This window comes from Astatotilapia calliptera, chromosome 18 (genome assembly GCF_900246225.1).
Source record: "Astatotilapia calliptera chromosome 18, fAstCal1.2, whole genome shotgun sequence".
Classification (NCBI taxonomy): domain Eukaryota; kingdom Metazoa; phylum Chordata; class Actinopteri; order Cichliformes; family Cichlidae; genus Astatotilapia; species Astatotilapia calliptera.
This window is the reverse complement of record NC_039319.1, coordinates 22,676,107-22,701,557: the sequence shown is the minus strand read 5'-3', so window position 1 is coordinate 22,701,557 and position 25,451 is coordinate 22,676,107. Positions and strand designations below refer to the sequence as shown.

The following is a 25,451-nucleotide window of genomic DNA, read 5'->3' as shown; positions in this document are numbered from 1 at the left end:
TCACTATCTCCCTTTGTGATTCAAATGTAATTTTAAACATCTCTGGGCTGCTCTGCCTTTTTATTGATGCGGTTTCTTTATGCTTATGATATGTTGTCAGCATTTTTCAGGCTGGTAACAACCGCGCATTAAAAGAAAACATGTTTTTGACTGCTGCACCTGCAGTTTTCGCACAGACTATTCGGTTTCTTGGAGCATAATGCATTTCATTATGCATTTCAGTGGCCTGCAATGCACACACTGTGAAATGTATTGCTTTCAATAGTGTTCCTGCACAGTGCAATTATGTCACATGTTGAGTATTACATTGTATCAGAATACGCAAGACCTGCTTTCAATTTCCTGCTTTACAAAATCAGGACAACATATCATTTCCTTTTTTTATTTATCTCATTAAAGGGATGTATGCAGCCTTGAAACAATTAATTAACCCTGGTGCTTTTAAATAAAGCATTAAAAATGGCTGTTTTTCTATGCTTATGTATGGTAAACACACACACACACACTGACCTTGCCAGCAGGCGCCCACGGTCAGCTGCGTATCGATCTTCGAGGCGTGGATCGGCCAGTCATCTGTCACTAGGTAGGGTTCGTAAGTCACGCCATCCACAAAAAGAGTCACTGCAGGAAATTCCACGTTGATTACATAATAGTGCCATTCCTTGTCACAGATCTGTAAAGCACAGAGAAAAACTGTCACATCGCTATGCTGCCAGTAAATTATATGTCCTCTTAGTACGCACTGAAACACGACAACAGGCCCGATTAAAACAGAAATGAAAAAGGGGCAGCTTTAAAAATACATTACTGAAGCAATTACACATCTTTTTTGGTTTTTTTTTATTATTATTAGTATTATTATGGAGCGTATTGCCATGGGGGATTATGTTTATAGGGCTGCTGTTATGAACATGATGATGTTTACTCCAAACCCAAAAGCGCATCCTTGAATGCTCCCTGCCTTTCTACCTCCAATAAATGAGACGCATCAAATTCCTCTTCTTTTCCCCGGATCATTTGCTCCCTGTCGTCAGACCGCTAATGAGGTTTCCGTCTAATGAGCTGTTCATTAAAGGCACACGGTGAGTGACAAACACAGCTGTAGAAAGAGTCGCGCGTCACACAACTTTTATCAACCTTCACAAACATTCTCGATCGTGAGAACTTATAAAGACAGAGCCTGTTCTCTCGCTTTAGCCTTTCTGTGGGGCGTTTACATGCTGACTGGGTTCTCTTCACGTGCACAGTTCAAAGACATGCAGGTCTGCTTAACAGGTGATCCTAAACTGGATGTAGGTGTGAATGGTTGGATGTCTCTGTATGTTATTCCAGCTGCCACACTGGTGATCCGTCCAGGATGTACGCTGCCTGTCGCCATGTGACAGCTGGGCCCAACAGTGACCCTGAACTGGACAAGGGGAAGAAGCCAGTATGTGTTCCTGTTACACAGAATGGAGCTTTCTAACAAAAAACATGCAATGACTTGTGTTTTTTAGCAGCGACAACCAGCTTTAAAAACAATAATGAAATAATATTTTCTTTTAAGTCAATATTGTATCAAGTGGCTTCTTATTACACATCTGGCAGTTACAGAAAAAAGCTGCTTTAATTTGGAGCTGTTAGAGGCCATCTAATGAAATCTAATTTTTACAGAGGCCTTAAAAATAACAATACACCAGTGAATTCAAAGAATGGCTTCAACCTCGAAGAGCACTGCAATGCTTCCAAGAAAAGTCACAGGTCTAATTAAAATATCAATACGTTCTTAGCATACTGTGACAAGACTCTGGCATTTTCTCTTAGTGCATGTTAGGACAACCTGCCGTCCTGCACAGTGCCGAACACAGTAAACAGCTATAGAAATGAGAAAAAAACAAAGTTTCATGTTTTATGCTGTTAAATGGGGGAGTACAAGTATAGTTTATGGCCCAAAGCAATAATGGTACAAACAGCGCTGCATGGGGCCCTGAACAACTTCTTTCACAAATAATGAGGCCACAGTGGGTGTTTTCTAAAATAAATATTTTCAAATGAAACTGCACTTTCTTTTAAAGGTTATTATTTCTGGGCACTTGAGGTAAATATAATTTCAAAGGTATTCAGACAAGAAAAGGCCAGACTGTTTTAGTTGAATCAGTCTGGTGGGCAGGATTTGGTTAAAGATGGAGGAAAAGATTGGTTTGCATGGAGCAGAAAAATATCTGCTAATTTCAGATACGAAGAGAAAACATAACAGGTGGACGGAGGATTTCTCATTAAGGCCAAGTGGCCACACACACGGACACGGAGAATAAATTTCTGCTTAAGCTTACATATAAACTAATGTAGACGAAACCTTTGTTGGAGCAACTAAGAATCTCGAGGGATGTTAGCTTTATAACATGATATGCTGACAGAGAGGAGAGCCCAGAAACTGCTCCTACCCACTAGACCTCACTTTTTAAAACCACCTTCAGATGTGATGATTCAAGATGTTTTATTCGGATGTAGTCATCACAACCTACATTTTGGTAGCATGACATTCCTCACGTCATGCCTCTTTTCTTCTTCTTTTTTTTAACCTTCCTTTACTGTACATTAAGTGAAATATTCGGGCAAGTCACCCGTGTGTTATTAACAATGACAGTGTATTTTAGTTTCATCATCTCGCATTCAGGATTTGCACGGGTACTTGACTAGACAGGCAGAATGAATTGCCACTTTCATTTAGCCGCTGGTTGGCTGACTGCCTGCAGAGGTGAGTGCATGCCTCTACAATTATCAGCACTGTTTATGTGGGTGACTGTCTCCACTTATATGGCATTATACTGCATTTTCCTAGAGCTGTGACTATGTGGAGCTTATAAAAGCACAGTTTGGGACACCAGATGACTTACCCTCTGGGTGCAATGGCCACTGCCTCTTGGCTTCCATTGTGTCCTATCAAGGCTCTTTTCTATACTCTTGTCAATGATTACAGTTTGACTACAGATAGAGTTAAAGGGGAAAAAACATGCTCAAATGATGTTGTTAGACTTGTTATTGAATTGATTGGTCGATACTGCTCAGACTACAAGCAGACAACAAACAGAAATCTGAAAATTTCTGGTGCAAAATCTTGCGTCTTGCCTACAGACTGTATATTTCTGTACAAATATCAATGCCACGTAGCAGATGCAAAGATGCAGTTTGTTTTAGTTTAAGAGCTAAGGATTATGAAAATGGCATTAGTTTGCAAATGGTTCTGAATGAGTAACAAAACTAGTAAACCTAAATCCTGTAACTGAAATCTATCCTGGTGACGCTATAGTAAATGATTCATCCTCGGGGAGAACAGATAGATATCTGCAATACATTTTATGCTGATCCATTCATTATTGAATTCATATTTCAGGTCAAAGTAGCAGACTGAACCACAGCACAGACATGAACAGAGTTAGCATGGCTACAAATCCCTTCGGCAACTCTCCATTTCCAGACAAACTATAAAAAAGTTTTGCTGTAAGGCTGAGTTATTGTGTTGTGTGTTGCTGTTGCTTTTCTCTGCTTTTGATTATAATAACTGATGGAGTGGTTTCCAAACAGAAATAAAGACGAATAACATCTATTTTTATATGCAAGTTTTCGAACGCATGCACAGTGACTGCATGCTTGAAAAATAAATATCATGCATAATGATAATGCATAATCAGACTGTATTTGAGAAATATCTCAGCACCAAAGCATGACAGAGAATGTAAAACTGAATCTGAAACCTGAACCTGAAAGCTAAAAAAATGACTAGAAATATTACAGAAAGATCACAGATCAACTTTCTCGACTAGCTTCAGTGCGAAAATTTATTTGCACATATACTCGACTACTTCATCCAAGAAAGATTAGCTTCAGAATCCAATCTCTCACTGACTTTGTTTATGCAGCTGACTGTCTAAACTGTCTAAAATAAATCGTGCTCACATATTTAAAAATGCACACACGCACATCATTAGCAGATACCATCAGCAATTCTCTGTTGCAGAGCCATGTTTGTATACGCATTGCTTGTCTGATGACATATTAGTTAGTGTGAGCTTGAAAGTACTTCTCCTCTGCATCAAAGTAACGAGACAATGAATGCTGAAACAGTTTAATGAGCTGGTCCTCGGGCAGGTTGCAGACCTGTTTAGGATGGATGCTATCATCACAGCATTACCACAACAGAAAGAGAGAAAATAGGAGAGAGGCTGAAGTGCAGAGACATAAACATCACGTCTGCACTAACATAGAAGTTCAAAATGCATTTACAGTTTTCTTAACTTTTGGGATTTCCTACCAGGCTAAATTGGGGCATTTTTGGAAAATATTTTTCAGGTCGGTTACCTGGCAGTTGTTATTTTTGCAAATTTTTCCTTTCCTACTACCAATAAAAATAAAAACTTAGGTTATATTTTTCACCCTGAATGAAAGAAACATAAGAAACAGGACATACAGAAGACACAGCGGACAGACAAACAGTCCAATGATTCAAAAATCACTTTAACAACCTCCACAGAACATCATTTTTTTGTCGTTTTCCTCCATGAAACCCTTTTGAATTCATGTGTTTGCAGAGGGAATGTGCAAGTAAAAGTGCTGATTGTGGCTTTTAGGTATGACACACTTTGAATATTTTAACCTCAAACCATATTTACATTATTGACACACTCACACAGGTGCTTTCACTATTTCTGTCAGGACTTCTTGTGCTTGCTCAGTTAGCTTGTTTTACATTTTTCAAACATAGAGAACATTTGGGCATGCCACTACCGGAAAAACACAAGGTCAATGTCTTCCATTTAACTGAGTTAGCTAAGGGTTTTTTAAATACTGGCTCACTGTCAAGGCTTACTGGGAACCTTGATGGCATAAAGCCATCATTAACAAAATTAGTTTCTCTTTTTTTCTGCTACTCCAAACCAATACCTGCTATGAATCAGTCTAACAGGAAGGAAATTTTAGTAAACAATTGTTTTATTGTTTAATTTCATCAGAAAGACCAGCACATTGTGTGCAAAAATAAAAGGCTTTGTTACAATGTGACTGTCATTTCCCAGCATTCAACGCTTCAGCTTTTTTAAATAATCGGATTAAAACCCCCCCACTTAGAGCGCTCAATCAATTAGACAGAAAAATCTGTGTGCTGCCTACGATTATGTCCTTAATTGTTTTGCATAGATTCAAGGACTGTACAGACAGTATCCTCTTTCTAATCATTTCTCTACCACAGTATGGAGTAGGTCTCTTCTGACAAAGGTTCATCTTGGAGACTGTGGTGACTAAGCCTTACCTTACTCAGCCTGATTTCCTTTGTAGAGAATATTACCATGCAGCAGCAGCGGCAGTGTTTTATTGCTGAGGATAAAAAGCTGGAGATAAGCCAGTCTATCTTGTGGAGATCTGCCACGGTGTATTTACGAGAGGCTATTACATCCTACACACCAGCAGAGAAGAAGGAAGATCTTAAGAGCCACTTGGACCTAGAAAATATTGCACAGTCTCAATTCAACACGGACTCAATTGAGGTTTTTCACCCAGAAGATCCCTGGCAAAACAATTCGATGCTGCCAGCTCTGCGTTAGACCTGCTGCTAACGAGAAAAGCGGCGGCCTCGAATCTTTTATTTTTGGGCCAAACAGAGGTTATAGGTTGTGTGAACCTTTTCTGAGGAGGACACCAAAGCACAGTTTCACAGACAGCATTAGTGCTTTTTAGATCTGCTGACATCGACAGAATAATGAGGACATTGTGCTGGCTGCTGAGGAGCCCTTTAATAAGGTCAAGTTTATTTCGATATACTGGAGAGGTTTCAGATGTGGGGACTTCCTTACAATCTTATAAAATATATATGATGGCGTTTTCATCTGTTTCAAGTGAAAACTAACCTTTTGTCTGATCAGATTTATTAGTACTTTAGCTTGTGTGATGGACATGATAACTGTAGTACTGAGTAAAATAACGGTGGATGCTGGAAGTTGTGTTGTTGTCGTTCTCTTCAAACATTCACCAGATAATTTTAGGAAGTCTAGTTTTTCCCCAGAGCCCTCCTTTTCTCTACTTCTCATCCGGCCCGTTCTATGCCCTTTTGTCTGAACTATTTTTCCCCTCCCCTGTTTTCCCCACCTCCACCTCATCCATCCGTCATAACTTCCAGTTCCCTTCTCTTTCCCTTTTCATCTCTTTTGTTCCTTTTCGCACCCCTCTCCTCTGATCATCTCTTTTCTGACACAGATGCAGCACCGCACTTTTGATGCCAGCGTATTATGTGTCACCGTGGGAATGACAAGGATAGTGAAATAAATAAATAAATGGCACAAAGCAAAAGAAAGGAAGAAAGGAAACGAGCTTTGCTAACATGCGCAACGGCATGCGCATAAAAAAAACATGCAGTTTTCTGTGAAAGGGCAAATCTAGCAAACTTCTATGCAGAACACTCACTAAAAAAACTGTCCAATTAAAAGAATACAGAGTTGCCAAGTTTTCCACAAGTTATAAAGCAAAGTGTGCTTATCTAAAACTTCTAAACCATCAGTTTCTACTTTGAAAAGTTCTGCCAAACTATTTTAAAAAAGAAAAATATCTGATATCTAATAAAGATCTGATTTGTGCTACAACTAAAACAATCCAAAGAAAGAAAGATATGAGGCTCTAGATCAATGCAAAAACATGCCAGATGCTTAAAGTGAAAGGTCTGCTTTAAAATACCGTCTTTCAGCATAATGTTTGAAATCTGCCTGTCTTTATCTTTCCCCTATATCTCCAGGAGCTCTTACTTGATGAATGAAGCAATATGATACCTGTAAATAATTTAAATTCTAACTCATCGCTGATGTGAACAGACTTTTTTTATGAACTGAAGGCAGGAATTGGAGAAGGAGAAGAGAACAGACAAGCAATAGTTGGAGAGACGTGTGGAGTGACTGGAAGTGGTAAATAGAACGATGGAAGAAACAAGCTGTTAGTACATTATGTAGAGCACTCACCATGTATGCAAAGTGCTCAATAAAGAGCATTAAGAAGCCTTTTTCTCTCTCTCACACACACACACACACACACACACACATATATACTCCTGCTATCCCTCACCCTCCGGCCCGAGCACACACAGAGCGCAAAGAAATTTACATTTAGAGAGATAAAGGGGGCACCTAAAGCAGACAAAGTCCAGCTGAGCTCTCAAATGAAGGCATTTGAAAAATAGAGGCTAGAAATGAAATAAACACTGAGTGTTTTTGCTCGAGGCAGTTCTTAACATTTCCTCAGTTGCTTACTGTCTTTTTCTGTTTTGCACTCTCAGAAAGGAACAAATGTACGTTTCAGTGCCAACTTGTGTTTGTCTATTCAAAAACATGAATAGTCCTTGCAGTAGATTAAATTGCAAAATGAAAGTGATCCATGGTAAATAAGAGAGAAAACATGACATGAACTGAAAGAAATTATGAAGTCTGATTTTTTTTAACTAAGTGCTCTCATCTATCACAAAGCGTGGTTGCCTTTCTGTCTTGTCTTCTCACTCCAGATGCTTTTGCTTTAAAAATCTGCTCTAGCAAACAAAACTCACTCCAGCTGCAACGCCCCGAGACTTCACGTAGGAAAATAACACGTGGATATGCATAATTAGACGTAAAATTGAAACATTTATTAGTCTCTTGTGTGTGAGATGAAAAATTCTCACACTCTGCATAGGCGCTATCTATTACAAACAGAAGGGGAGGCAATGCACGCCACACCACAACCACCCACATCATCCAATTAATCTCTCGGGAAACAAACGGGGCCTTTTAATCCACACAGGGCAGAGAACAAGCCATGGCACGATAGGCATGGTGGAAACAGGCAGATAAGGCAGATAACTGTAGATGAGCAATTCTGCTCTAACTCCAGCATTCAGTCCTCATTATTGATCTCAGACATAAACAATAAATAGCAGGGGTTCTGCAGAAGTTGTGAGAGGAGTAATTGGTGAAATCGGAGAGCTGGTTTTGTGATTCACAACATGGGCGCTCTCACCATGCCCTGTCATATTTACTGTTATTTTGAATTGATGAGAAAAAGAAAAAGAAATCTTTTAATCCTATCAAAATCTCACAACTATGCTGAGAAAAATACTGGGTACTTGATTCCCCTCTAACCCTTCTGTAATACACTATATTTTGTGCTCTCCCTATAAAGCATTTGATTTTAATGGACACGCTCTTGACTTTGGGGAAATATAGAAAGGTGTAGGTGCACATTAAAGATCACACTCTTGGCTTGCAGGAAATTTAAAGAGAGTGTTTCTTGATTTGTATAGGACTTGGTAAGAACGACAGCTGGATTGTACTGATAGGCTCTCCAGACTCGGGAGAGTGAATAATGTTCAGAAAGGGTAGTGATTCATCCTTTAGTCCATTACCAACACTGAGAAGTTGAAAGGAAAAGCAGGCATCCTGGCGTGTGTGTGTGTGTTTGTGTGGATGGTTGTGTTCACATAAACTCATAAATAAGTCAGTGCCTGTAGATGCGTGCATAACGGTTTCTGTCCAATGTGACATTCCTTCAGAGTATTCGATCGACATGGAAAATGGAAGCTTCTCTCTCCCTCGCTCTTTGCCAGCTTGCTTTCATCACACTCTACCCCTCCTCTCTTAGGCTCAGAATTGCAAAATCAATAGAGCTAAATGGAGTTGCTGCGGAAGCCATTGGGTGTCCTTTCTAAGTGCTGGAGGAACAAGGACAGTACGAAGCAGCTGTGACACTCCACAGTCACCCCTTCTTCTTCTTCCTCTTCTTACCACAGTCCTTTTTCCAACAGCCTCCACTACTCTTGTGCTCATTATTCACCTCAAGGCGCTCTGGCAGTTCCTGTTCTTAGTTTAGTCTGTTTTAAGCACTATAGGCACTCTGAGATACTAAATAATAAGTATTAATATGCACTATTAATATATAATACACTGTGTAACATTCAGCAGTGAATGTTAAAATTTCTTCCAGTAGTGCGAAAGAAAGGCATTTGGAAGTAGAGCTAATGCTGAGAGTACAGACTTAATTTCATTATTTGGTTTCAGTGTGATTCAGCCTACAAGTGCAATGCATTATCATTTGGTACAATCTATCTTTAGTAGTACTTTGTACTCCATGCAGTGAGCCGACAAGGACAATCTCTGGTTTGCTGAACCAGTTTATATGAAAGAAATGAAGCATACCTCATTATTTAATGTCCTCTGCTTACATGACATCTGAATCTAGGAGATGAACTTCATTGATCACTAAACAGTGATAGTCCCTTTGGCTTGTGAAGGATAACTAATAGGAAGATTAGTGGAATTATGATTTACGTTTGAGAAGCCACCATCATCCTGGTGGTCACTGGTCACTCAGTCAAACCTTCTTCTTCTGACTTTAGCAGTCACCAAAGCGGACCATCTGCCTGTTCCCCTCACCCACATCTTCATTGAAGTCCACTTCAATCACTGCTGTTTCCCTATTGGGAATGCTCTTTACCACTTCATCCAAATTACTCCAGAATTCCTCTCTCTTCTAATTGACGACTACTTACGGTGTTCACAACCTTCAACATCAGCCTTTCGGTTTCCAGCTTCAAACTCATGATCCTGTCTAACACTCTGTGCACTTCCAGAAAACTCTTAATACAACATTACTGCTACTCTATTACTTTTCCTATCCACAGTACTGTGCAAAAGTCCTGAGCCATTCTTCATTTCTTTATATTTTGCTGGAGCAAGAAATACTTGCAGTTTTTAAAGTGCTGAGCAAAAGTCCTCCAGGCTTTCTAAAGGCCGTTTTGTACACTAGCCACTTTTTCAACCATTTTCAGTCGAGTCCTTATACCTGACCATTTTCAGAGGAATGTTTTTTTTAATTTTTTTTAGTTTAACCCACTTAATACGGGTCTATGAATCTAACTCAAGGTATAAACACACAATAGCAATTCTGGTCTTGACATTTCTGGTTCCAATCATCATCATTATGTACTGAAGGAGGCCGTGAGAGAGGTACAGCTGTGAGTGTCCTACAGCCATCTGTAAAACACAGTGGAGGCTCTGTCATGGTTTGGGGACTGCATACCATCTAGAAAGCATCTGATTGGGAACAGCTTTTTCAGCATGACAATGACCCCAAGCACCATGCAATACAAGCATACCTGGATAGAAAAACACACAGTGCAACACTATCAGTCAGGGATTGGCCTCCCCAGACCTCAGACCTCAACATTATTGAAGCAGTGTGGGATCATGTTGACAGAGAACAGAACAAAATGCAGAAACATCCAAAGAAGAGCTTTAAATGTCCTTCAAGAAGCCTGGAGAACTTTTCCAGAAGACTACTTAAAGAAATTAGAACAAAGGTCAGACAGTGTCTTTCCACTTTGTCTCCATTTGCTTTAGCGATACTTCCAGCTTGTTGTTAGTCTATGCCATTATGTTCAGTACAGTAAAAGTAGAATGTTATTTGCAACCAAGGAATCCGGTTATGATTGTTTCTGTGTTTTTATAAACTTGTGGAAGGAAGTAACATTCTGTGACCTTAGCTGGAAACAGCCTTCTCTGTCACTGCTGGGATGAAGTCCAGTTAAAGCTACTGATTACGTTTTAGTTTTGTGTCGTAGCCATAAGTTTTGTGTCTATGGCTACGTTCACACTGCAGGCGAAAGCGCATCAAATCCGATTTTTTTGACCCTATGCGACCCATATCCGATCATGGTATGACAGTGTGAACGTCGCAAATCCGATATTTTCAAATCCGATCTGGGTCACTTTCGTATGTGGTGCTGAATCCGATACATATCCGATGTTTTAGAAAGCGACTGCTGTTTGAACGGTCATGTCGCATTAAATACGTCTTTTACGTCACCGACACAAGACAGACGCCAATTATACGCGCCAGAGAAGCGCCCGAGAAGACATCGCGAACGCTTCCTGGCCATCCGGTGTAGATGTCAGTGAAACTGTTGGGAAGACAACGTTGGAGAAACGTGAACATTTTATTTGTACTGTGTAATCTGCAGATTCTGACAGAAATCTGCAACTATCCTTTGAAGCACCGCTCCTCTCTAAAACAGCAATAATGATCATTATTAGGTTATTTACATTATTATGTAAATAACAAAATAACTTAAAGCAAAAATTGGGAAACGTAAAGTCCGAAGACTTTATATTAACGGCCATCTGTCAAACAATACTGTTTGCTCTGGGTCTAAACAGAGCGCGTTGTGTGTGACGCCTTCTTTTGCGCATGTGGGCCGCTTTGAGCGTTCACACAAGAGCGCGTTTGCTGTCGCATTTTATTTGTAGTGTGAACAAGCAGACAAAAAAATCGGATTTGATCAAAAAATCGGAATTGAGCATTAAGACCTGCAGTGTGAACGTAGCCTAAATGTCTCTCTGTCAAAAAGATTTTAGTGAAGATCAAAGTGAGCATGAAATTTAAAGCTAAGTGTGGTTTCACTAATGCCTGCAAAATAAAGGGCAGTGGAAGTAGCCCTCAAACCTTTTAACGCCCCAGTGCTGCAGCATGGCTACTGTTGTTACTTTGTTTCTCTCTCTCTCTCTCTTTGTGTGCGTGTGCGTGCATGTGTATACATGGCTGTCTGGTAAACATAATATTTTGATGGGTTTGGTCTGAGAACTAATTGGCATGATGGTCCCTGGTTGCCATCTGATAAAAATCCAAATAGGGTTTTTTGTAGACGGTTGGCATCAGCCGTACTCACATATAAAATACTGTGTACTGCTTCAGGGCACAGATCAGATTTTAATATCTGTTCTTAAGTTTTAAAGAGGAGCATTTCTTTCTAAAATGACCATTTTGCACTTAGATTTAACAATAACACATCAGTTTCATGAATGTATTTCTATTTCTATCTCCTTAAACTTATGCTCTGGCGTTTGATAAAGAAACAAGACAAAAAAACTGCAGCAAATCACAGTCATAATCAGTTCACGATAATCACAGAGCACTTTTTTTTCTTTGCTCTGTTCATTTATGTACTCCTCTCATTAACCTCTGGTATTTCAGACCAGTTTCCATTTATATTTAATGAGAGTCTCAAATGAGAGTGATTTGTAGTGGTGAGCAGCACCATCACAAATTCTCTTTGACTGTACAGCATACTCCCTCCACGGTCTTTCACACGATCCAGCTAAAGGAGAAAATGGGATCCCCACTATCTGAACTATGAACTATATATATATGTGTGTGTGTGTCTGTGTGCGTGTAATAGCAAAGACTGAGCAAGAGAGAGGTAATAGGAGAAAGATAACAGATGCAGAGAGAATGAGAAAAAGCAAAGCAGAAATAGAACCATGTCTTGAGGTTGTTTGCTTGGAAAACTTAGCAATCTGCTTGGGTGCCCTTCTCTTTGTCACATCCACCTCTGTGGGCCACAGGAGAAAATAACAGTGGACTGAGGAAAGCACTTTTCAATCTACCTTTGACCTAGAACAAACAGCTACCTGGCTGGAAGGTACACCTGAGAAAAACACATTTTGTTGTACCTGTGACCTGCAACAAACAACTGTTCTGCCTGGAAGGTACACACCACCACTAACAAAGATGACAACCAAAAGATACACTGATGTTTGTATGAATGCAGGGAATTACCGCATATGCCCTCACAATGAAAAAAAAGAAGAAGGAAAAAACCAAGAAAATGAATTTGCATATATTTTTCAGTGCAAACCTACAGATAAAATATAAACCATAAGCCAGGGTTGAGATGCACCATTGCACTGACAAAAAGACCAAATACAAATCTCTTATAATCTGCTTTGTGAGTGGAAACTTCTGAGAACTCTCCATAATTATGAGGCATTTTCTAATAATTTCAAAATATGGCTGATAAATGTGCCATCCCAAGAGTAAACAATTAGATTAGATATACAGCTAGCATTCATTTTTACAGTGGTGAGCTGGGTTATCATCAAAATTATTTAGACATGAGGGATTTTATGATCTTCTATACTGTGAGACTTCCTTTACTCAGTGGTTACATTTAAGCCCAAACATAATAAAAAAAAACGCAAACACCATGCAGACACAATAAAGAGACTCAAACTGACTCAAAATTGTGGCAGAGGGCGAAAACAACCCTTCTGATAAAATAATCAGATGAAAAATTGAACCATGTGAATGATTTAACAACATTACTTTCTGGCTGCTTTCTTTCTGCACATATATTTGGGCGTTTAAACTTCTGCCCTTTTCACAAAACACAAACTTTGCAGCTAAACTTGGTGGAAGCCTTGATTTTAATACAAACGCTTAAGAAATAAGAGCAACGTGATAACAACAACAACGGCACCAAACAGACAATCGTTCGCTGAGTTGATTAAGCGCGAGTTAAAGAGGAAAGACAGCCTTTAAGGAAGGGAAATGAGTCACATATTCATGAGCTCGGCGAATGTCACGCTGTTTCAGTAACAGACAATATGTAAATGCAAACACAATCTCCCAAAAAAGTTGAGCTGCTGTTTAAAATGTAAATAAAATCAGAAATAATTTGAAAATTGAATGAAGCCATATTTTATTCATGATAGAACATAGAAAACATATCAAATATTTAAATGGAGACATTTTGCTATTTCATGAAAATATTAGCTCATTTTCAATTTGATGGGAGCAACACGTCGCAGAAAATTGGGGCAACAAAAGGGTCGAAAAGTAAGTGGTGGAAAAAAGACACATGATTGTTTAAGAAGTAAAGATGGACAGAGGTTCACCAATCTCCAAAAAAACTGCAAATCGTGGAACGATTTCAGAATAGCGTTCCAGAAATCGCTGTCACATTTTCACGCAGGTTAAAGCTCTGTCATGAAAAGAGGCTGTATGTGATCAAGAAACACCTCCGTTCATTTAAAATTAAATTTGAATCTTTATAGAAAACATGGGCGCCACATCAGGAGGAGCCGGACCATCCTGTCTTCCTTCTCTCACCCCAACCGGTCGCAGCAGATGGCCCCGCCCCTCCCTGAGCCTGATTCTGCCGGAGGTTTCTTCCTGTTAAAAGGGAGTTTTTCCTTCCCACTGTCACCAAAGTGCTTGCTCATAAGGGGTCATTTGATTGTTGGGTTTTTCTCTGTATGTATTATTGTAGGGCCTATCTTACAATATAAAGCGCCTTGAGGCGACTTTTGTCTTTTGTTGTGATTTGGCGCTATATATATATATATATATAATTGAATGGAATTGAATTGCTTCTCATCAGCGCTCACTTCAAAAGCCTGCATCTCTGATTTTATGGGGTACATTACTGCCTATGGAATGGGCAGGTTGCGCATTTGGAAAGGCACAATCAGTGCTGAAAGTTATATACAGGCACTAAAGTAGCCTATCGAGGCCTTTCCTTCAGAGCAGGTCTTGCAAATTTCAGCAAGACAATGTTAAACCGCATACTGCACCTGTTACAAAAGCATGGCTTTGAGTCTGGGCAGGGCCGCCTGCAGATCTTTCACCGACTGAAAACCTTTTGCACATTGTGAATAAAAATATGACAAAGAAGAGCCAGGACTGTTGAGCAGGTACAATCCCATACGAGACAAGAATGGGGCAACATTACTCTCCCAAAAGTCCTGCTGCTGGTCACCTCAGTTCCCTAATGTTTACAAACTATTGTTACAAGAAGAGGGGATGCTACACAGTGCTAAGCATTGCCTTGTCCCAACTTTTTTTAGACATTTTTTTAGAGCCATCAAATTCATAATCAACTATTTTTCTTAAAATTGAACACTTTCTTAGTTTCAATATTATGTTTATGAAAAAATAATTATTGCATTCCCAAGTATGCCATTGGTTTTTTGGAATTGGAGTTGACTCTAAATTTTCAATCAAAATAAAAAAAATGTACATTTTACTATAGAGACTAAAACGTGCTATTGGTGTTCAAGGAATTGCAATTCCCTTGTTTGAATCGTGCCTATTTAGCAGATCCATTTTTTTCTACGTAAATGGTTAGTCTTCTTCTTAACCATGGAATTCCACAAGGTTAAGTGCTGAGACCAATACTTTTTACATTATAAATGCTAGCCTATGTCCTTTAAGATGCACATTAAACAAATATGTTGGGGTGTTTTTATTCATCTGTGCAATATCCTAAAGTGATGCTGAAGATCTAATTCTGGCATTCATTCTACGCTGAATTATTGCAATTCATTACTATCGGGCTATTCTAAAGTTCCCTAAAAAGGCTTCCAGTTAATCCAAAACACTCCAGTGAGAATACAAACAGAAAGATATAGAAGAATGTATTTCACCCATATTGACTTCTTTTCACTGGCTCCCTGTTCAATCCAGAATTTAATTTAAAATCCTTCTCATCACATAAAAGGTCTTAAATAATCTTAAAGACCATATTAGTCTAATAGGGTCCTTTCTCTCATACTCCAGGCAACTTGTGGCTGCTAAAGTTTCTAAAAGTAGAATGGGAGGCCTTGAATGCAACTCTTGCCAAGGCCCTGTCAGCCTGGAAACAGCTCCCAGTTTGGGGGGGAGGCTCCCAGTAGACAGCCGCTCCATTTTTAAGATTACACTTTTTAAGACCACACGTTTATGATAAAGTTTATAGTTAGGGCTAGATTCTCTGACCCTGAAGCATCACTTAGTTATGCTGCTAAAGGCTGAGACTGCTGAGGTGCTGTGTTAAGCTGAGCACTTCTTTTTACTCATCTCTTTTCACTCTCTAGGTGTTTACATACCGCTGTTACATATCATTAAATTTGCCATCAGTCTGTGTTTTGTTCTCATCTTGTTTAACCTTTACCTTAAAGTTTAAAGCACCATGAGGCAGATGTTGTGATTTGGTGCTCTGTAAATAAAACTGAATTGAATGCAACTCTCACCAACGCCTGTTTCAAGAGCTGCGGGGAGTAGCTTCCTTTTATCCAGATGATTCTCATTTAAGTGTCCCTGTCACTGATGTACCTGACCTTTAAACATCAGTTTGACAGCCTGCATTGTTCTAAACAGACAGGGTTAAAAACAGAAGTCGCTTTGAAGACTAAAACTTTTTACCTCCCAGCAGTGCATTTTATTTAATGCAATAGTTACTGCCTGCAACATTCAGTGAGATTAAAAAAAACCTCTCTTATTTGCATTCTTCTTGTAGACGCAACACTATACTGCATGATGCAACTTTTTACCTCTTAAAGGTTCCCTGCAGGACTGAAACACATACCTTCAGTGCAAATTAGTTCAACAACTCTCCAGAGGCATGACAGGTAGTAGAGATCTGCTGCTGGGTGAGCTATTACCCATAACTAAACAGACTTTCCTCTTTTGGTCTGTACTTCTGTGTGAGTCTAAGTACGTGTGTAGGATAGTGGTGTCTTTTACTCTATTATATCATGCACCAAGCAGACAAAAGCCATGAAAGGCCTTCATAATTAAAATGAAAAGCCTCTCCCTTCCCTATAGAATGAATAAAAGCCCTTTATCTGCTCTACAGAATCACCCTGAATCTATATGCAGATATAAATAGGACACATACTCACACACAAATATGTACTCATACCTGCTCCAGTTTCCAGTGGAACTCAGCAGGTCTGAAAGTGTCAAGCTGAGTGAAATCTCTTCTGAGCAGAAACACCAGGCGGCAGTTGTGAACATACAGAGAATAATGGTGGCGGTTCATCTCTACAATGGGAAGACCAAGAAGAGGCATGGTCATACAAAAACATGCACACATTTGAATATAGTGCAGTTTTAAATTACACAATGTTCTAATCAGCAGGTTTATTTCAAGGAAAATTGACGTTGCTCATGTTCATGTCAGTAATTTTGTTTTTTCCTTCAGTTCAGAAATTGGCATAGAGTACAGCTTTTTACTTTCACATCAAATGGGTTTTCCACATCAGTCAACTAAACAAAGGCAGTTTAGTGAGTGTGGTCTGAGCCGCTTGCATATCTGCATTTTCATTCTTATGGACACATACCCGCACTGAGGAGCTGGTACTTAACTTAATAGATTTTGGTGTTTTTAATGGAAGAACCAATTTTAGTCTTTCACTGGTGTGAAAACCAATATTTATTTAGCATATAATCATATAATAAAGATATTTATCACAAGTTTTTTAAGCAGTGCTAATGCTCCAGTCACACTATGGAAAAGAAGTGGTTGTAGACTGCAGGATGACCAAATTACCGTGACTGTGTGACTTAACTTCCAATCCAATTGCCTTTAAAATGCATACTTCAAAGACAGAGATCATAATGGAATTTTTAAGTTAGATGAAAATTATTTGCAAACATTTGCCAATCTGTCTGAGACTGCGATTGTTTGGCTGCAACTTCCCTCCCACAAGGCGACCTGTGCAATTGGCTTGTGAGTGAAAGCAGTGAGTGTTGCATGCCGAACTGGTCACGGCAGCTATTTACAAACAATGTAAAAAAATAAATAAATCAACGTAATCACCAGCCAACCACCAATTTTCCTTGTTGCAAAGAGGTTACCTTCCCATTTTTACTCTAGTGTGATTAAGTCATAAGACGTGTAAAAGGGACGATTGCTTCTAATTCTAATACAGTTTTCTGCCAGAAGTCAGAATTAGCTAATTTCATTTATAGTGTGTTTTTCTGTTTTTTTCTGTTTTTCTATTACTCTTCAACTCTTCAATATAAAAATAGGAACATTTGTTAAAAAAAAAAATCAATTGAATAGGATAGACTTCAGTGCGATCATGCATTTAGGAACATATTATATACTCTTCATACATGAGTTATTACTATAATGGCATGAAAATGAATGTGATTGTGATATGGCTCATCACCGGTCCTGCATATCATCTGGCACACCCAGAGGAGTGATGGGATTCAAAACATGGGCATTTTATTTCACAGCTGGGCTGCACATTGAAACTGTTGGTACTTTTCACATCCTTAAGCAAAAAGATTACAAATAAAAAGTGGTTTAAAAGATGCTGGTGGTCTACAATAAACTGCTCTGCAGTTTTGCATTACAAGATCAGGCTACTAATTTCGTAAGCTAATAAGCCATCTGTGAGACCATTGTGAGCGCGTGCAATGTGCAGATGGCTTGTTTAATTACACAGTGCAGGCAGCTCAGTTCAGAGATGCAGTGGGGAAAAAGTTTTAAAGAGCATTTGCCACTGTGGGCTTTGGTCTCAGCTTAATTACCCGGTTGTTTTGAAATGTTTTTGGGTTTTTTTTATTATTGATTTGCGATAGGGCTCATGCTTATGGTATGTTTTGCAATGTAGGACAAAGCACAAAATGTTTAAGTGTCACTGAAAGGTCAGTGGTTTCCAGTAGTGCTGCAGGAGGAACATACTGGTCTTCAAATGTCAGCAAACTGAATCTAATGAAAAGATCAATTTGCCATTTAGTTTTGTGTAGCCTGGATCTTATAAGTGAGCACAGTGAAATGATTTCCTCACCGGTCTTGTCAGAGCTGCACAGTAAGGTTTCCTTCTCGGCTCTGAGTCCTGGACTGGGCCCGTGCTTCATCCATGTTGCTATGGTGAACTGGTCTGTCAGGTTTTGTGGCACCACGTGATCTGGGACATTTGCAGCCTGACGCCCATCAAATCTGTAGATAAGGTCGCTGTCTCTGCCGCTGTCCATCAGCAGAGCAGCTGTCCAGTTTGTGGAAGGACTGGGGGCAGGAAGGAGGTCAGTGCTGCCTGATGCTGCACCTGGAAGTCACAAAGCCATGATTAATAAATCCATCTATCCTAATGTAGCATGCAGTCTACTTATATAGTCAACATTCATCCTGCAACAAAGACACAGCATAATTAGAAACTTCAATGCAATTCGGTAAAGCTGCCATCTGTATGTGTTTTTCTTTCAATTTAATTTAATTTTGTGCTTGGTTGAAATGATCCGATGGACTGTTTTTAATTGAGTTTTGCTTCTTTGTTGGGAGTGGGTGTTCAAAAAGCACAAAATGTTTAATGCACAAAACCTTTACAAGCTTATTTTTTCTCCGGTAAAAAAGTAATCCAATTACCTGTTCCCCCTTTCTGGCAATAATTACAAATGAATAAAGTTACCTATCAGATTTGAAGGCACAGTTTCACAGCGTTTTCACATTTACTGTATAAACTTGCCTCAAGCTATTAATGGGATGTAATGTCACTCCGGAATAGTAAAATGGCATACAGGCATTTGGCTTATTAAAATGCATCGAGAGTTCAGATGTCAAGAAGTTTTTCATTCTTCGAATTAAAGTTTTCCATGTCTCTCATTATTATCAGAGTCCATTTAAAATGGCACCACCCTATTTCAACAGGGCATCAACATTCCTCACTTCCATTTAGATTAATTTACCCTCCACCCACATTCCTTTTTTCCTCACCACAGAGTTTTTGCAGAGACTTTTCAGAATATGTTTCGCGGTCGCAGCCCTTTCCAATGTGATTTGTCTGCAGCTCTACCATTGCTTTCACGCCAGACAAGGGACCTCCACACGTTTCTAAGTGCATCTTGGGAAACAGCTGCTTGCTCCCAGTCCCAGGCTCATAGTCCACCCGTTTGTTCCAACCTGAAAGGACAAAATCACTGCAACAGTTTGTAAACCTTAGGGAGTTTATTTAGTCATATCAGTGGTCTTTTGCTGTGAACCTGAAGGTATTCAGTTGCTCTTTGGAGTTATCTGAATGATCTTTTCACCCCATATTACATAAGAAGGAAATTAGCCATCATGACACAAGTTGTAATGAGCTTGATATTAAATCACATCTTAGAAACAGGATGGGAAGGGTCATCCAACAAGGTGTTTACTTATATTTACTGAATCATGGTGGTGAAAGAGATTCATAACTTTGATTTTTCCTTATAGAAATCTCTGTGTTGGTGGTGGAAACCTGGTAGCTCTTGCTAAACCCACACAATATGATATCAAGTCTCCTGAGAAAAATCACACAGAGAGAAACAGACTGTGATAAGGTAGGCAAAGAGAAGTGAGAGGTGAGGTGAAGCTTGTATTAATGCCAGGGAGACTTCTTCAAAAGAGCAGCTGCAGAGGCACAGCCGACCTTTACACACAGATGATAAATAAGGTTATGTGTACAGAGGACTTGGCCTGAATGCATCACTGCATTATGTTTTATTCATAAGCTACTATGGATTAATGGTTTTACATTAAGCTAAACGTGGGTTAATGGTCGTGCAGTATGGGCTCTTTTATGAGCCAAATTACAAAGAATAATGCAACTTTGATGAGGATGTTAGCAGCACATGAGATCAAGCGCGATTCGACATGACAACACTTTGATACCATCTGCAGCTTAAAAATAATTCTCTATTTTTCTCTGTGAGCAACAAGAAGAGTCCTCCAGCTCTGGGAGACATTTTCCCTGTCAGTAGTTTCATGTTGAGCAATGCTGGATGTTTTGGTATAAAAATAGACACGACTCCTGTATTCTTAAATTAGTTTTTTCTTTAGTCCTGTTGTGTTAATGCCTATGACATGGAGATGACCTTTAGAAATAATTAGTGTTTCTATTATATTTATCTTGTGTGATGTTGCGCTCAGTATTACACATCCCTCAATAAATTACCCCACAGCCAAAACCACTTGAAATCACACTATTTTTTAGTATTTTTGTGTGATCCCTTTGGACTAATATGATTTATTTAATGCCAACTTATGTCAAAGTGATTGTCATCGCCTGAAGGTGTTGTGTTGTTTTTGGGTTTTACATTCTTAGGAAATATATATGAATTTGTGTTTCTGTCTCAGTTTTACTGTTATTCTAGTGTTTGAGGTTTTTTATACTTAGTTTAGGCTTTGAAGACCTGTATGCTGAGTACATTAGTGCAGTATAATTTGCCTTCTGGCTCCTGTTCCAGTTTTAAGTGTTTGACTTGTATCAGGCCTTGGGTCCTACACTGTGTTTGTTATTTCAGTCTTTTCTGTATACATTGCCCCCTCTGATTCATTTCTATGTCATATGCCTTTGTCCTCCAGTGCTTCCTTTTCCCCGTCTTCATGTTTAAGTGACTATTCTTGTCTCCTTGTTTAGTTTGTGTCTCTTGGTCGCTTCCTGTTTTGCTTTGAAGGTTAGATTTCTTTCATGAACTGTGTCAGTTTTCCTTCCCGTCCTTGTTTTCCCCCTGATTACATGATTATCTCCAACTGTCATTTGCCAGTCAGCTCCCAGTGTATTTATAGTCCCGTCTTATACTTGTGTTTGTTCCCTTATGTCTTCTAATTTTTTCCTCCTGGTTTCTCCTAGCCCTTTGTGTTTTTGGTTTCTGCCTGGTCTTTCTCATCATGATTTTAGTTTCCTGGTTTTAATGGATTTTGCTTACCTTGGACTTTAATCTATGAAAGATCTGCTTACACCAATATTTTATCTATAGTAATAAACCAAACGTGAATTAATTTGGATCATAAAACGTTACACTAAAGTATCTTAAACTGTTAAACTGTAGCCAAAGCAGTTCCTTGGTCAAAATGAATCATACGGGACTCAAACTAAAGATCTTCAGCCGTCTGTACTGTAATCTCTTAATCTAGATCACTTTCATTTAGTTATGTTTACAGTACTTAGCGACCTGCTGGCTTCTTTTGCCATCTTTGCAAGATATAAAGAAGCTACTCAGCTTCCCTGTGATGCCCCCCTGATGTTCATACCTGCAGTCTTCACGGCTTGAAAAACTTCGTAAACCACCTCTGCAATTTTTTGTTTGTATTTTTTATTTAAATACCACATTTTTCTCAAGATATACAAAGACAACTTGTGTCCTTGGCTTCAGATTTAAGACAATGGTCATGAACTCTGTGTCTCTTGTTTGCTGTCATTGCTGCACTGTCAGTAACACAAGCTTAAAATGTCCTAAAAATAGTTCAGAAAATAATAAGCCCCCCACAGGATTTTCTGTGTACTTAGAAATTGGCAAAGAGCAGGCTGGTTCATGGATAAATAATAGCTGCTTTGGCTTACTTTATCTTTCAGCTTTGCAAAACCTTTGTGAATATGATGGGGATCAATTTAAGCTCCTGATGGGTTAGATGTTAGATATGGTCGTGGTAGATATAAAAACAACACAACCAACGCGGGCTAAAGAAACACATTCTTTCAGACAGAACCACAGCTACCTGGTACATTTTGAGGTTTCCTACCATCAGCTACACAGTAAGCTGTATACTGGTCAGATTAAAGCTGTAAGAATACCCATCACCTCTCTCCCTCACTGTAACTTTGTTTCTTCCTTTCCTCCCTCGAGTTTTCCTCCTTCCTCTTCCCCATCTCCCCTCTCTCTTCTTATCTTTCTCTGTCTTCCTCTTTCATTCCTGTGTGAACTTGACTCCTGAGATGCTGTCAGTGTTGACAGGTGAAGCAGCAGGGGAGACAGGCTGACTCGAATGCCAAGCTGCTGCCATGTTAAAGGAGGAAGAAAAAACCCACAATCTAGTCAACTTCCCCTTCTGAGGTTTTTTGTCAGGTCTCTGATTTCCTCGAGAGATGCTGATTCTAAAATAAGAGAATTCCCCTGAGGGAAAGGATATGCCAAAAAAACAGAAAATTCACTGAATTGCCTCCATCAATTTTGAGGCCACTGCTAACATTTAGGAAAAGTGTAAGCATATTTTATCCAAATACAGATGCAAGTCAGTTTTGTCCATTACTGGCAGGTAAATTAAGGTAGCATGCAAATACTTAAGGGACTATTTCTTCATCTAACCTTGCCATCCAGGTTTGCAGACAGGCTTTACTTCAATATGCACCACCACATCCTCCTTCGCCCTCTTCTGACCGCAGTCAAAGGCCGTCACCATAATCTTGTAGCTCTGCTGTTTGTCATAACTCAGCCGCTCTGTGTTTCTGATGTTACCTGCGGAAAACAAAAACACAATGGAAATATAATTAGGATTTTTCACCAGCGGAGAAAAAAAGCTGTTGTGTTGTTGTATTTGGCAATAACAAAGCAAGCAGCGCTTCCCACTGAGCAATAATTGGAAACGACTTGGCATTAAAGAAACTGCTCTTTGTACTTATTGAAGCCTTTTACTGAAAACTCAAGGTCCAGTAACCTTGTATTACATTTGAATATTAAAACCTCTCTGTAAACAGTAAATGTAAAACCACACTGATGGATTATCTTCACCTGTCACCAGGGTAACGCTTTGAGAAGAGGAGATGCCACGAGCCTGTACATTTTCAATAAGAGGCCTTGGGTGACTCACTGCCAGCTAATTGTAAAAGATAATTATTAGCATTTCACATTTTTCCTCTGATGTTCTCTGTTAAAGTTCATGCTGGTAATGTACCTTTCTGACATAATGCTGTCCTTAAGCTTTTTGAATGTTTCTGTTTTATGATGGTTTTTTGACAGCTTGTGACAGCTTGATGCGTACATATTTACTGATTTGGGAAACTTGGTTTGGATTTGGAGAGATTATTGTAACATTGGCATTAAGGACTGTGTTTTCAGACCCCAGAAGACAACTGAAACTATTTTTGTGCTGCATCTGGAGGCTTAGCTGCTGGCAGAGAAGAAAATCAGTTCAGAGAACAGAAAGAAAGAAAAAAAAGAGAAATGTCAGAGGAAGAAAGGCAAGGAGGTCAGAATCAGACAGTTTTTACCAAAAACTCCAACAGTGAGCGTTTGAGCTGCTGCTGGTGTGAACAGTAAAGCACAATTTCCCATCTCTGTTTATTAGCAGAGAACCTTTCTCCAGGTGGCTGATTTATAATTTTTTAACCACTTTATCAGTTAGTTTAGTTTAGCAGTTTGGTAATAGTTTTGTTTAACAAAATGAAATAAAATGAGTGTAATGACTCTGCATCAATGTGACCTAAAGCAACAATCTTCATATTTTGTTTTTTAAAGAGAAGCCAAATAAGCAAATTAAACATAATTTTTTAATTTACTTTTTGACCTAATATGAAGAGGAGCCAGGAGAGTTAAGAAAGTTAGTTAAACATTAAAAAGGTTAAAAATGAAGACATTTAGAGAAAAAAATCGTTTTATTTAAATATGTCATATAAATACAATATCTAATGAGTCGTCATATTATTAATACTTTGATATTTTGTCCTGCACTGATTTTGAGTACTATGATGCTTTTTAAAATACAGTAACAATAGGCTGGAATATCCCTTTAAGGTTTGCATTACTTTGAAAGGGCTGATAACACAGTTTGACAGGCATGAAATAAATAGATAGATGATTAGATGACAGATGATTTCTAAAGCGCTATCGGCTGAAATACTGACATATCTCAGACACTGAACAAGTGAAGGAGAAAGTAAGACATGGCAGGCCTTAAAAAAAATCTAAAGCAGATGGAAAAACGTGGGGGGAAAGCAACAGGTTCATTCCTCAGTTTGACAATGTTAGGAAATAATAAAGGTGGTCATACAAAATGTTGACTTTCAAGCTTGTTAGAACTGTTGTCTTATATTCTGTATTTGCACATATGCTTGCACATGTTGCAAAACTCCCTGCGTCTTTTCCCATTTATCCAGTAAAATATAAAGCAATGCTCAGTATTATATATGAGAATAAATTATCCACTGGTCATTCTAAATTGCTAGTATGTCTGCACAGATCTAAGCAATATTATAGTAAATTATGTCAGTGTCAGCAGTCAAAAAGAATATGAAGTAAAACTTTCTAATTTTATTTATCAATACCTAAAAAAATATTTCCTTACAGATGATTTTGAATTCATTTAAAGAAGGATGAATGAGTACAAATAGTAGTATCTGTAATCACAAAACAGGATGTTCTTTTCTAAAGAGCTGCTGCAACATCTTACCCCATGTAACATTGGCTTGAAGCCCATTTATTTATACCAGTCTAAACAATGGTGCTTTGGGTTCAATCATTTTTAATTCTAAATTTACTGTCTAATTTTAAGATTACAGTTTACGCCACATCCATTAGCAGAACTACATGCTGCAGCCCATTTACGCTTTATCTTGTCTTGCACTTCTCTCAGTTCACAAAATTAGTATTTCTCTATAAAGAAAGTCTAACTAATATGTTTCTTCCGAACAATAATATTGTGCCTGTAAGGGCTTTAAATTGAATGAGCCAGACAACGGTAAAAGACTGAGAGAAAAAGACCAGGAGGTTGAACTCAAAAAGTAATAAGACAAAATATTAAATACGAACCTAAGAGAGGGAGATACAGTAAAGAAAGCAGTGTATGTGTGTGTTTGGATTACACAGATCAGTGTGGATGTGCAGGCTCAGAGAGACAGTAGTGCAAATCCCAAAGCTGAAATTTTATATAGGCTGATAAGCTCAGAATAGCACTTAATCAAAAATAAAATACACTCCTCCAGTCAAGTAGGACTGGCGTAAAGCCACAAAGGAACACGGGAAAACTCAAAACAATTTAAGAGGAAGGCAGCTATCTGTCAAGTAACTTTTGAGCTATGAACCAATAAAGAGCTACCTCATGGATTACAGTATTATTCCAATAAAAAGGAATATTTCACAGTTGTCTGTTTTTCGCTTTTCAGGATGTATTTTATTGTTGC

At 38.8% G+C, this 25,451-nt stretch overlaps 1 protein-coding gene across 1 annotated transcript in view; it reads right to left on the bottom strand.

Annotated features, from left to right (window-relative positions):
* Window positions 1-25,451, bottom strand: part of LOC113011309 (calsyntenin-2-like) — a 154,377-nt gene that overhangs the window by 14,854 nt on the left and 114,072 nt on the right. Inside the window, exons 6-10 of the mRNA XM_026150793.1 lie at window positions 22,642-22,791; window positions 19,307-19,492; window positions 18,384-18,641; window positions 16,502-16,623; window positions 511-673 (exon numbers count right to left, since the gene is read on the bottom strand). Of these exons, the coding sequence (XP_026006578.1) occupies window positions 511-673; window positions 16,502-16,623; window positions 18,384-18,641; window positions 19,307-19,492; window positions 22,642-22,791 (879 nt within the window). The remainder of the gene's footprint in view (window positions 1-510; window positions 674-16,501; window positions 16,624-18,383; window positions 18,642-19,306; window positions 19,493-22,641; window positions 22,792-25,451) is intronic.